This window comes from Patella vulgata, chromosome 4, assembly GCF_932274485.2.
Source record: "Patella vulgata chromosome 4, xgPatVulg1.2, whole genome shotgun sequence".
Taxonomy (NCBI): Eukaryota; Metazoa; Mollusca; class Gastropoda; family Patellidae; genus Patella; species Patella vulgata.
Window position 1 is genome coordinate 76,801,994 of NC_065882.2, and position 14,559 is coordinate 76,816,552.

The following is a 14,559-nucleotide window of genomic DNA, read 5'->3' on the forward strand; positions in this document are numbered from 1 at the left end:
CTAAAATATTTCTGAATTGGTTTTTGAGCTGAATATTAGGACAAGATATGTTTGTTGATTAAGTTGTATTTTTAATGTAGCACATCACTGTGTAGAAATAATAATAAATAGCTTGCTTGATTTATAGTAGTGTAATTATAATGTACATATTTCTGCTTGAAATGGAAGGCATCCACAGCTGTTTTTTTGTGAAAATAAAGTTATATTATAAATATGGTGATTTTGTATGAATGACAGTCTGAGTGAAGTGAACTATTTTAAATTGTATGCTTCAATGACAATAAATATATAAAATAAAAAATGATTATTTTTTTTTTTATTAATTGGTGAAATGGGTAAAAAAATCTGTAAATAGGCGAACAGCCTTCCAAGATTTCTCTCTGCTACTAGTTTCGTTCTATTCGAAATCTTTTAGACTTCATTGAGGATGTGTGATTGCCATCTTTATATAGTCGGGACCAGAGCACATTTGACGTCACAAGTGGACTGGAGTCATCTTAAACGCACTACTATTTTGCTCCAACTGGGCTAATGAAGACAGTTATTTGGTAATAGAGGAGAGAAATGGGGTTTAACGTCCACTCGACACAAAATAGGTCATTTCGGGACTAACATATGGTTTAATTTTATTTCAATAATTCGCTTGCGCGTAGGGGTCTTTAGCAGTGGGAGAAAACCCACGAGGTTGGACAGGCGACCCTACTCCTTGTCACGTACAACCGGGGATTCGAAACCCCGCCAGTTGACTCAATGACAGACTTTAGGATACAGCGCGCGCGTGCTAACCATTCGGCCATCCTACCGGTAATAGAGCTTGATTGTAAGAGAAAGTGTAGTGGTAGAAAGACTTCTTTAATCTTGGGCCCATAGCCATGGCAACTGGGGGATGGAACAGATTTCTTATTTTTGTCATGGATTGAACAAATTGTGAAACAGTTTTGCATACTAGTCGGATGGTCTATCAGAATACACAAGGTAAACCATGTGACGCTGAATTGAGTGGAGTGATCAACTCCTAGGATTATATTGGGTGTGTGTGAGGAGATTGTTACTCAAAACACTGAAACTGGGTGGGAGATGAGTTACAGCAATGAAACTGAGTTTAACATCCTACTAAAGACAGGCATATGCCATGCTATGGGGGAAATTTTGCCTGGACAGCATTCTACGGGCTACTCATACAGAATTCCAAGAGAAAGAAATCTTTTACATGCATGCCAATGTGTATGGGGGGACCTTGGTTTTCCATTCCATCCAAATGACTAGACAGCTGTCCTTGTCAGCCCCTCCGTCCTGCATCACTGACCAGGGAAAATCACACCGGAAAATCCCGATGAACTTTCTTGGCCAATGCAGGGATCGAACACCCGACCTCCAGGCTAGCGAGCCAGCGTCTTACCCACTTAGCCATGTGATCCCCCTCATGGAGTTGAACACAAGGTACAAATCTGGATGAGATGAGACAACCCCATAGTGTTGTAACATGGGACTGATCTGGGCACACTGTATCCTGGGAATGAAGAGAAGGATACAGGATTTAAAACACTGAACTAGGTGGGCAGATTGTATCCTTAGATTAAATTGGTTGAAGAGATGGGTTACTAGGGCTAAAACATGTGATCACAGAGTTAAAAACACCTTACAAAACTAAGTGGGAATAAGAAGCCTTAGCATTTAAACTTATATTGAGCAAGGTGGCGCGACATTATATAAAATTGAGATAACCAATCAACTGAAACAATGCATAGCTTCACAAATGAAATAAAAGGAAATGGGGCTTAATGTCCTACTTATCTGCTACAAGGAAATTTTGCCCGGGCAGCGGCCTTCCTGCCCACTTTTCATCTTATTCATTTACGTGTATACATTTTTCCATTCCATCCAAACGACTAGACACTATTCTGCATACCTTTATTCATGAACAGTTTAACCTCATAATATTTAATCGTATAAATATTATTAGTCAGGCGGAGGTAGATATTGGATACTCTCATGTTTTTAATTCCCCTAACTATGTCAAATATTTACCCCATGATGTATAAAACATGGTGTTGTATAAAGAGACATATGATTAATTTATGTATCCAGGTTGTTAAATTATGTATGCAGCTTTAAGTTATTTGACCTAGTAATTGATAGCTCCAGGCAATATGTCAATACACTCTATATAATATATAATATGTTATTTACACACAGCGCAAGTATATGTAACAGTGTGTATGGTATCCTTCTAAAACTTAGACATCATAAAAAAAAACCAATATTTATGGTTGGGTGCACAACATATTGAAATGCTGTTACCTTTGCTTAATAATAGAAATGAAATGAAACGGGGTTTAATGTCCTACTGTTCTGCTGCGACTGGACTAATGATGACAGGCTAAATAATAGAACAGTCCAACAGAAATACAAGATAAATCATTTATTGATTTTGTTGATAAATATAAATAATTTGTTTTTTATGTACATATATATAAATATTTAATTAAACTGTTCAATTTTTCGCTATTTAACAGGTAATTGTCTGCAATATCACTTCGGTGGAAGCAGACGTTAAATAAAGCTATTTCACACACACTTTTTTTTTAATCCCCGGTTGTATGCGACAGTAGGGTCATCCGTCCAACCTTGTGGGTTTTCTCCGCGTCCTTCCACTGTCACGTACAACTGGGGAATCAATGACAGACCTTATGATTCAATGGTTATGCGCTAACCATTCCGCCCTCTAATATTATAGCACATATCTGGTTGCTGTAGAGGATGTGTATCTGGGTAGTTTACACTCTTGTTCCCTTATGTAGTGTACTTAGGAACTTAACTTTGGCATTTTCTGGGGGATAGACATGTCCGCTGACATTGCTACAATAGTCACCAACAGTAGTGCACTTGCCAGAGTATGCAGTGATAGCACATCTCCATTGTGTCCAAGTCTGCCAAACTTTGTTTCAGTTGTAGGGGTAACCAAAATAAACAGATTAAAACACAGACTCTTTTTAGTTTCGTTTTTTACAGTTCAAAATTTCATTTTACTTGTCTTCACAACACTAAGATCTGGAAGAGTTGTTATATAACCCGCGTTCTGGATGATGTGAGGGATTAGACAATGCAGGGGCGAATCCAGAGGGGGGGGGGGGGGGTCAAACACACACACACACACCCCTCTCAGCTAAATAAATTTTTTTGTAAATCAACACTTTTTATGAGAAAAGTTTCTCGGCCGTGTGCTTTATCCTTTATCGTCAGATGTGGGACAGGATGGGCACTCAAAGCATGAGATAATGATATAGACATTATGTCATTATGTGATATCAAAATTAATTTGCATCCATGAAATTGAATCACAATGTCACTGTATTAATTCATAATAATAATTGACGTCAAACAAGGTGTTGAATTACTGTGTTTAAAAGCTCAATGTGTATGTATATACGCCAAAATGACGATAGAGACCATACGGGAGGAGGTGGGGGGGGGGAGATACATTGTCTCAGGAACCTGGCAAACCCCCTCCTGCAAAAATTCCTGCATCCGCCCCTGCAATGAAACTGTCTGTTACGGCGAGTGTTTTGGGGCTGAGGTGTACGGAACTTTGGGTAAACCACAAGAAATGTCAACGCTGATAGATTAATCAATGCCTGACGTCATAGGGTCGAAAGCAGCTCGCATGACATGGTGCAACCTCCCACTACAACTGGTCAGATCTTCATATAGTGTAGGCCATTTTGAGTTTAAAAAAAACGAAACGAAACGAAATATAGATTTGTACTTTAATCAGACCTTTCTTTTTTTAAATGTAGCAGGTGATGGTTAATAGAGAGAGCGAAATGGGGGTTTAATGTCCGCTCGACATAAACTAGGTCATTTCGGGACTAACACATGGTTCAATTTTATTCAATACTTCTCTTGTGCAGTGGGAGGAAACTGGAGGACCTGGAGAAAAAACCCAAGAGGTTGGACAGGTGACCCTACTCCTTGTCATGTACAACCGGAGAATAGAAACCACGCCATCTGACTCAATGACAGACTTTATGATTGAATGTGTATGCGCTAAGCCGCTAACCATACGGCCACCCAACCTCCCATATATTATAGAGTGTGTGCATCTGGGTAGTTTACACTCTTGCTCCCTTACGTAGTGTACTGAGGAACTTTGGCATCTTCTGAGGGATGGACATGTCCGCTGACATGGTGACAATAGTCGCCAACAATATTGCACTTGGCACAGCATGCAGTGATGATGCATCTCCAGTTAGACTTTTTTTTTCTTTCTATATGTAGCACAGTTTTAATGTGAAGTTCTATTTTCAGGTTATAGTTCATGGTTAGAAATGAAATGAAGTGAAATGGGGTTTAACATCCTACTGTTCTGCTCCTAAACTGGGCTAATGAAGACATGCATACGCCATACAGTGTGCTATGAGTGAAATTTTGCCTGGGCAGCGGCGCTACGGTCTACTCTTATATCGAATTCCAACTGCCAAGGGATCTTTTACGTGCACGCCAATATGTACATGGGACCTCGGTTTTTCGTCCTCCTCCGTCCTGCATCACTGACAAGGGGAAACCACGCCAGAAAATCTGGATGAACTTTCTCAGCCAATGCAGGGATTGGACACCCAACCTCAGTTCATGGTTAGAACTATTTATTTATCATGTTTATCATGTAGAACTTCATCTGTACATACAGCATGAATAGCATAGTTAATACTCGTATTCTCTGTCCAGCTCCATCTTTTAGTTATAGGATTATACATCATACCATGCACCAATCTTGTGGAAAAACCATTCTGGTCTAGGAGATACTGTAAGTCTTGCGGAGATATAAACTTATTCCAGTCATGTGTACCCGGTTCTACTAGCCGTAATAATCGTTCAGCAGCTACAACGCCTAATACATAGGATAGGTTGGTTCGATTTAACGTAGTCAGAAACATTGAGCCACCTGGCTTGACAAGTTTACAACATGCTTTTATAAACATGGATGTATCCAGTACATGTTCAACTACTTCTGATGCAATTACACAGTCAAATGATCTTTCTTCTGACTCAATCAAATCTTCCACAGTGGCACAGATATATTTAATATTAGAAGCCACGTGTTCATTTCGAATGACATGAGCTTGGGCTGTTTTAATATTTTCTACTGAAGCGTCAACACCTATAACAAAAGCTCCTAATCTTGCTAAAGGTTCGGACAATATACCTCCACCACTGCCAACATCTAATATCTTAAAACCTTTTAGTGGACTATGATGAGCTTTAAACTGATGAGATTTTTCAGCACTAGTTTTTTGCTTTTGTTCAATTAAAGCATTCACAATTAATGGAACACGTAATTCATTCATGGTATGCAGTGCACTGAATTCCCCTTCTTCATCCCACCAGAGTTGAGCTAATGCTGAAAACCTTTTAATTTCTTCTTCATCTATGGTTGTTTGTGCTTTTGGTCTTGTCACTTTTGGATTGCCATCTAAATCCAACTTTTGACTTGTTGTACGGAAGTGCCTTAATACGGAAAATGACACCTTTCGCCAACATACGTGTTCTTCACGAAAAGGATAAGCTGTCTTCCTACACAAACCACGAAAGCCCGTTCTAATGCACAGGAATTTAACGAGTCTATTGGAATACTTTATAGTATTCATTTTCCTGGAAAATGTACTCGAACTCAAAATGTCAATAAAGACAGCATGTGGATGTTGGGCGTAGAGTTCACCTTGCGACCGCGCATGCGCTAATCTGTTTAATTTCCGTTTACTCCTTTATTCAGCTATACTGACAATACATCTACCGTTCGTTCCTGCGTTCCTGGGGTTTAACTTCCACTACCAGCTAGTGTGATATCGCAGACAAGAATTCATCTACCCTGATACAACAGGTTTTTTTGCTTTTATTTGATTAAAAGATTTATAAAATAAAAGAAATAATTCTAAAACATAATAGTATCATTACTAAACCTATTCATTCAACATAATATGTGGAGATTTTCAATGAAATGAAATGAAATGAAATGGAGTTTAACGTCCTACTGTTCTGCTCCTAACCTGGGCTAATGAAGACGGGCATACGCCATACAGTGTGCTATGAGGGAAATTTTGCCCGGACAGCGGCACTACGGCCTACTCTTATATCGAATTCCAACTGCCAAGGGATCTTTTACGTGCACGCCAATGTGTACACGGGACCTCGGTTTTTCGTCCCACCCGAACGACTAGACAGCTTTCCTTGTCAGCCCCTCCGTCCTGCATCACTGACAAGGGAGAACCACGCCGGAAAATCTGGATGAACTTTCTCGGCCAATGCAGGGATCGAACAAGATTTTCAATGAGCACAGACATAACTTCAAAAGATTTTCCAATTAACCCTTCCGTGATTAACTGTGTTAGTACACTGGTGACTAATTGGGGCCGCAGGAGCGTATCCAAGAATTTTTGCAGGAGGGGGTTTTAAGAAAAAAATTATGTAGCTGAGCTGAGGAGGGGGGGGGGGTGCTTTGACTCCATCTCTGGATCCGTCCCTGGACTGTTCCATTAAACTGGGATTGTGTTAATTAATCCTCTACTCCACTGTCTGATTTATATGGGTGTCTAAGTTTTGGGAGACCTTGTGTATCAGCACAATATACTGTATGACAAGTAGGCTAATAAAGGTCAATTTTAGGGCCAAAGTATATAAATATTCACTGTCTCAAGATTAAATGTATTTCTTTTGTTAATATCGGCATGGACCTTATAATACATAATTATGTATTATATGGTCCATGATATCGGCTATAGATTTACTAAAACAAATTTTAAAAAAAGAATCACATTTTATAAAGTTATGTCCATTTTAAATTAGCTTTATTTTTTTTCATTTCACTTACACACAGCCATATTTATACGCAGTGATTCTCAACCAGTGTGCCGCGGCGCACAGGTGTGCCGCGAGATCTTCCTAAGTGTGCCACGGAATTTTGAACGGCACACTAAGAAAATGCTAAAAATTGAGTATTCACTGGTGTCTACTTATAAGTTCATAGCTGTTTTTTTTATTTAGTTTGAGTCATTCTGTGCGTCTATGACTAGTCTCTGTCTACGGGTGTATGCCGTCTGACTTGCCATGTTTTTATTTTTCAAAATTCAAATATTTTTCATTAGCCAGGTGTGTCGCTATTTTGTTATGTGTTCCAGGGTGTGCCCATAGCAAAAAAAAAAAGGTTGAGAACCACTGTTCATACGTGTGAGTTTTAATGAGGGGGAGGGGGGATAATATGTACTCGACACAAAAAATAGTAGGTCTACATAGATTTGGTGGATGGGTTTACTCAGATTAACGGTACGTGGTGTGCATTTTTTTTTTTTTGTTGAAAATATCAAATGCTATCGTAGACTAAAAGGTAAATGTAACATGGCGAACATCACAGTGAGGCCTAATTTAAGGACAATTTTTGGATCTGGTAGTTCTTATCGTGTGCAAATATTATAAATTTACTTTTTCTTAAATTTTCAAATGTCACTGGTCCTTTCACGCAGTACATATTATATTTACTTGGTCTAGATGTCTGTTCAGCTGAACGACCAGACACTATTTTTTTTCTCTAGCGCCGCGGGTATTTGTCTGGATTATCATGTAGGCCTGCTATACTACACCACTAGTCACGAGTGTGACGAATGGCCACAGCTTAACCTAAAACAGGTTACTTTACGGCATCATCATCTTGTTCGAAAATCTTATGGTTTTTATTACACTGTTTCCAAAAAACAAAAGAGGATAAGATTCATGAGGAAAGAGAAATATTTCTATAAAGATATGTTTATATTTTGAAGGGGTTTTTTTTTTAGTGTTTTCTTTTTCGTTCGTGTTAAGACTTCGAGACTAAGATTTAGCTCTAAACAATAATTAAATAACAGAATTAATATATAATCCCATAACAAGGTTTACCAGCTTAAAAAGTCACCTACTTATGATAAAACAATAAAAGATTTACCACTTTCATCGTATGCATACATAAGATGGAAATGAACGCGCTGTGTACAAAAATCGCAGCGTTTCATAGGGCAAGGGAAATAACTCTATTAGGACATGTCAACATGGATACAGACCACTGACTTTTGAAATGAATGGGTTTTAATGTCTTACTCTTTTCCCTCCAACATGGCAAATGAAGATGCATCCATGCAAAGTGTTTTGGGGACAATTTTGTCCGGATAACTGCGTTACTATACATAAATATTAAAAATTTAACCCAACCTTATGTTGTATTTTAATAAAGAGCTGACCATTCCTGCTGTAACCGTTCATATATCGGATGAAAAATTAATATAGCTTGTAAATTTCAGTCAAATTACATTGTTGTGAACGAAGCTATAATTGTTTGAAGTTTTGACAAGAAATAGCCATCAATTGGCTCCTTTAATTGCCGATCTATTAAGAATTTTCCAAATCAGCGTTATTAAACGTACGCTTCCACGAAGTGATATTGTGAACGAATACTGCACTTTTAAACTTGTATGTGTACGCCAAAGTCGGGTTTTCGGTGTTCTGTTATGTGTACGCCAAAGTAGGATTTTCGTCTCATCCAAACGACCAAAATTTGTTCTTTTCCACGCCTTCCATCCTTTATCAGTGACAAGAGGAAACCATACCGGAAAATCCGAGATCGACTTGATAGTGGGCCAACGCCTTACACACTGAGCGACAATGGCCTCCCAAAGCTCTGCAACATACACGTTCCTGGAGTAACTATCGCAAGTTTTACAACATCAAGCTCGATAAGATATACGGAGTTAAAGCCAGATCAACATATATAGATGTGCAACATAGTGAGTCATTATTCCTTGCCTGGGACCTGTTAGTAGTATACTACATCGATAATTATATCGACACATATTTTTACGAGGAAGGATCAGAAAGTGTCGGCTATAGAGAAATTCCCCTAAAAGTGACGTCACCGATGTTTCTTTGAATTCGAGGCTCAAGATGATCAGCCTCCATTAATATTTTCACCAGAAAAGCTTTAAAATCTCGGGCTCTTTTGGTTTCAAAGATTAAGATTAAGATTACCAGTCTAAGTTTATTAATTTTACCCCTAATTTCGCGCAGTCTCTGTGCTTATAGCAATTGTTCCTTTCCATGTCTTTTATCTTTATTCATGGTAATTTGTGTTGTCGTTTTTGATTTATCTAGAATCGAAAAAATCGTGTTTAAATTCACATTTTCTGAAGCCGATGGATCAGGGAATAATCAGGTATGAATTGTGAAAATCACCTATGAAAATGGCGTCTGCGCTTATATTCATTTGTCCTGCCAGGCCTTGAAGTCAGTTAGACAAGTGGCGTGGTTTTGATACTTCCACATTTTAAAGCACTGGTATATTTTAAAGGGCGCCCTTTCTTCCCGGTTGGGGAGGGGGGGGGGGATGGTTAACGCGTAGGACATAAAACCCCATTTTATTTCACTACGGAGAACTCCTCAAATTCCAACTAGGGGGGGGAGGGCTGTTGTCGAATAGTTACCGCGTGCGCGCTGTATCATGAGGTCTGTCACTGAGTCAAGTGGCGTGGTTTCGAATGCCCGCTTGTACGTGATAAGGCGTAGGGTCGCCTGTCCAACATCGTGTGTTTTCTCAGAGTCCACCGGTTACTCCCCACTACTATAGACCTACCCGCAAATATTGAATCATATGCTAGTCCCGAAATTTCTGTTTCTGTTGAGTCAACGAGGTTTAACCTCCCTCTCTCTCTCTCTCTCTCTCTCTCTCTCTGGTCACTGATAATTCCTATGAAGACGAAGAGTTGTTATATGAGATTATGTAAGGATATATAATATCAGTTAGAAACGAACTATTCATAAAAAAAAATAATTAACTACCACGAGATCAGAAAAAGTCGAGGGAAAAAATTAGAAAAAAAAGAACAGTTCTACGACTTACCTAGTTTTGGTTAATTCTTTACTTATATTTGAAGCGATAATTGATGTTTATTCCGGTGTTATGAACAGAGTAAGCGAACCCCACATCATACACAACCTCGATCACTACTTAAATATTGATTTCAGAAGCTGGACGTACTACTCATCCGGCACTCTAAATTATCTCAGAAATACCATACTCGTAAAAATCCGGCTTACTAAATTATCTCAAAAGTACCATACTCGTGGAAATCCGGCCTACTAAATTATCTTAGAAAAACCTTATCAGTGATGCATTACGGGAGGTCTGACAAGGAACAGTTGTCTAGTCGTTCGGATGGGAAGACAAACCGAGGTCCTGAGTACACATTGGCGTGCACGTAAAAGATTCCTTGGCAATTGGAATTCGATATAAGAGTAGGTGTGTCGCTGTCCGGGCAAAATTTCCCCCATATCACACTGTATGGCGTATGCCCGTCTTCATTAGCCCAGTAGGAGTAGAACAGTAGTCTCGGTCACCCAGGACCTCCTAGTCTTCAACGTGTTCGCAGAATATTTTTTCTAGATGATAGAGACTAGCAGAACAGTAGCACGTTAAACCACATTTCATTTCATTTCATTTTTCTATTAAAATGGTATAAGAAAGAAGATCGTGGTTTTATGGATTAATGATCCCATACAGTTTCATATAACAATTCTTCGTCGCCAAAGGAGAGAGAAAGAGGGAAATGGGATTTAACGTCCACTCGACACAAACTAGGTCATTTCGGGACTAACATATGGTTCAATTTTATTTCAACAATTCGCTTGCGCGTAGGGGTCTTTAGCAGTGGGAGGAAACCGGAGTACCTGGTGAAAGTCCACAAGGTTAGACAGGCGACCCTACTCCTTGTCACGTAAAACCGAGGAATCGAATCCACGCCACTTGACTCAATAACAGACCTAATGATACAACGCACACGCGCTAACCATTCGATTATCCAACCCTCACCCCCTGTCAGTGAGCTGACAATCCTCTGTGTACCCGTTATCGCTCACTCCTTCGGCCAGTAATGATAACTGCTTTCCTATTTTTTTTTGTGTGCCACTTCCTGGTTCTTCTAATCTATTTTATTTTTATTTTGAAACAATATCTTTATCCAGGATATCTGAATGACATTGTTATGGGTCAAATCGTTGCAAAGACTTCTGTGTTAAAATTACGTCAAATTGGTGTGGTGCAGTCCCCCTGCACTTACTATTAGAAACCCACATTGTCGTTTTAACACGAAATATTAGTGAGGAATTTACTCAAGTTGTATGCATATTGCAGCCAACTGGGAGAGTATGTGAAACTGTTCAAATTAAATAGTTATCACCCGTTAATCCTCTAATTTTACACTTTACGACATCGCGTGTTTATTTATTAATTAATACTCGTGAAACTATTCAAATTACATAGTTATCTCCCTTTAATCCTCTAATCTACACGCTATACGGAGATTCTCGATTGTAAAGCCCGGAACGTGCCGAATTGACAGAATTACAATTGAGTGAGACGGAATTCAGTCCTGTCACAGTTCTGTCAGTCAGGGGCACAGATCGCCAAAAATTAGTGGTGGGGACAGTCCATGCGCGGGCGACTATGGGTATTTTCAGCATCATTTTCTGGCAAACAAATCTAATCCCCGAGGCAGCAAATGATACGAAATCGAATCTAAAGACAAGTCTTCAAGCCACCGTTCACGATTTATTCTCTCATGTACACCACAAAAACTAGAAATATTTACACTATGAGATTCCAGCTATCTTCCGGCCTAACGGCTTTTGTTTTTCATTCTGGGACATCTCCACGACGCAGTGAGATCCTAATAATAATTTAAAGAATATTTTCTTTAGAAATTCATAAGTGTTCATACAGAGTCGGGCCCGTAGGCTGGAAGAAGGTGGGCGGGTTCGTTTGTGAAACAAAAGGACCGACTATATAACCGAAGGCCACTGGCGTTAGCTGCTAAGGGTTGGGGGGGGGGTGCTTTTACAATTTTTTAAATTTTTGTTACAAAATGGTGTCTAAATATGTATTCTCAGCGATTCTGAGGAGTTTTTACCAATAACAAAATAGTTCAGAGAGCAATTTTTTAATCGAAAAAAAACATTCAATAAAGTGTTTAATATATTTAAAACTAAAGAACAGTACACTTATATCCACTTTGACGTTTCTTTTCCCTTTGTCTTCTTTCTGGACGGCCCATGACAGGTTTTAAAAAATGCCTTTTCCGATAAATTTCCTAAATTTCTAAACCATCTTCAAAACAGCAAAAATTTTTCACTTACTTGTAATAATAAGTACATGATTCTTGGCTCAGCTTACTGTACTCCAAAAAATAGGGGGTTCGAGTCTTAAATTTTAGATTTAAATGCCTATATTCCACAGAGAGATAGAAACCAGTCTTTAAAAATACGTTTATTTAGTATGGCAGCAAATCTAGCAATGAAGGGTCCCCCTGATATACAAACTAAATCCTTTAGTTAGGCGATTTATCATCCAGTATACCAGATAAAAACAAAATCTCAGTTATTCCTTTAATACCCAGCGTATCAGATAGCACACCTACATCCTACATGATATATATATTTGATTACAATCCCTATGAAATATTTTAATTATTTACTGTTATAATATGAATTATCACCTATTCCCCGTTAAATAAAAATCGGCCACCGGGTGCAGCTGTACAACTTCAAGGACCCTGGCCCTGTCCCCACCGGGATCTGCGCCCATGCTGTCAGTCCCGACAACCGAGGTGGTGTGAATAGAATCGTGACGTAATTTTAAAAACACAACGAAGTTATTTAAGCTTTGAGATATTATCTTATGCATTTGATGCATGCATTGTTGCGCGAAATCCCCCTTTTCACTCGAATTTCACTACTTTATAGTCTCTATCATCCAGAAAAATATTCTCCGTATGTTGAAGACTAGGAGGTTTTGGGTGACCGAGACTAACTACTTTATGGATTGAGAGAATTCAATTCCGGAACGTTCAATCGTGTATCCCTTGCGTGTTTATTATTAACTTTAGACCACGTGACGGGCACCTAAAGCGTGTCCTGTGCAGCGCTGGATTAAGAAATGGGAGAGAGAGAGAGAGAGAGAGAGAGAAAGAGAGAGAGAGAGAAAGAGAGAGAGAGAGAGATGGGGTTTAACGTCCACTCGACACAAACTAGGTCATTTCGGGACTAACATATGGTTAAATTTTTATTTCAATAATTCGCTTGCGCGTAGGGGTCTTTAGCAGTGGGAATAAACCGGAGGACCCGGAGAAAACCCACGAGGTTGGACAGGCTACCCTACTCCTTAATTGGCACGTACAATCGGGGATTCGAAACCACGCCAGTTGACTCAATGACAGGCCTTATGATACAACGCGCATCGCGCACGTGCTAAACATTCGGCTATCCAACCCCCCCTGGATTAAGAAATAAAATATAATGGGGTTTAACGTTTTACTGTTCGCCGGATTAAGACCTTAGTGAGGGATTGAATCATTACGAAAGTACAGGTCTGTGTCAAATAACGTCGACCAAACAAGCCTGAGAAATGTTGCTTCCGCTTTGTCTTCACTTCACTATAATCCTAAACACGTATGCACCTAAATGAGCACGAAGTGTGAGTGACTCAAGGGCTTCTGATTTATTGAATTCTCGGGTAATTTCCCACCTTGGAACGCCGACGCCTCCTACCCCCCCCCCCCCACCCCCGCCCCACTTCCGATGCTCAAATATCCAAACACGCCCCTGAATCAACCTATAAAAACCCTTGAAATCGACAGTTTTAAATTTGAACGAAATTAATTTTCAAACGAAATGAAAAGAATTAAACATACATTAAAAAATGCTTTAGAATTTAATTTGACGGAAGAAAAAAGTTAATATTTGGGACTCATTTAGTCGCATCGGTGTCATCCTTATCAGTGATTGTAGCAGCCTAGCGAAAATTCACTGCTGTTCAGTGTGAGGTAGAATAGGAAGGATTAAACGAATCGTTTCGGAAACGTGTAACATGTACACAAAACTATTCACTTCACTAATCGTGACATCTATCTTAGTCAAGACCAAATTCAACTTCCTGAAACATATTTCATCCTGTTTGTAACAGGACATATTATTGGTTGATGTGTAACATTATATGTTGTTATTCAATACCGCATTCCACGCGTCATGTCATATGGGACAAAATCAGTAAAACCAAGGTCAATATCGTTTCATTTTCCTTAATTTGAATTAAAATGAAACGGCGTTTATTAATGCCAATATCGTTTCATATTCCTTAATTTCACTTAAAATGAAACGGTGTTTATTAATGTCCAACATATGCCATACAGTGTGTCATGGAGAACATTTTTCGTCCGGACCAGGGGCGTGGTGACCCATGATTTTGCTTGAGAATCAAGATCCCGTCCGGGCCCCCAAAAACATTAAATATTTGTGTCTTCTGGGGTGGGGGGCTCCCAGTGCCGCCGAGTAATATTGGGCTGTGTAGAACATGCTAGAGTCGATTTGTAGCAAATCTGACCCACGGTATATGTTTTGACACTGGTTAAGCATTATGATTATGACTATAATGTTGAAAATCGCATTGAAACCGCGTGATTTTTTTGACATTTGTGAGGGGGCACAAAAACTCAA

General features: G+C 39.2%; 1 protein-coding gene across 1 annotated transcript; it reads right to left on the reverse strand.

Annotated features, from left to right (window-relative positions):
- Nucleotides 1–4,621: 4,621 nt before the first annotated feature.
- LOC126819444 (ubiquinone biosynthesis O-methyltransferase, mitochondrial) lies at nucleotides 4,622–5,718 on the reverse strand. Its single transcript, XM_050547482.1, has one exon. It carries the CDS (start codon nucleotides 5,643–5,645, stop codon nucleotides 4,644–4,646), a length of 1,002 nt encoding a protein of 333 aa, XP_050403439.1. The 5' UTR covers nucleotides 5,646–5,718; the 3' UTR covers nucleotides 4,622–4,643.
- Between the last annotated feature and the right edge of the window lie 8,841 nt (nucleotides 5,719–14,559).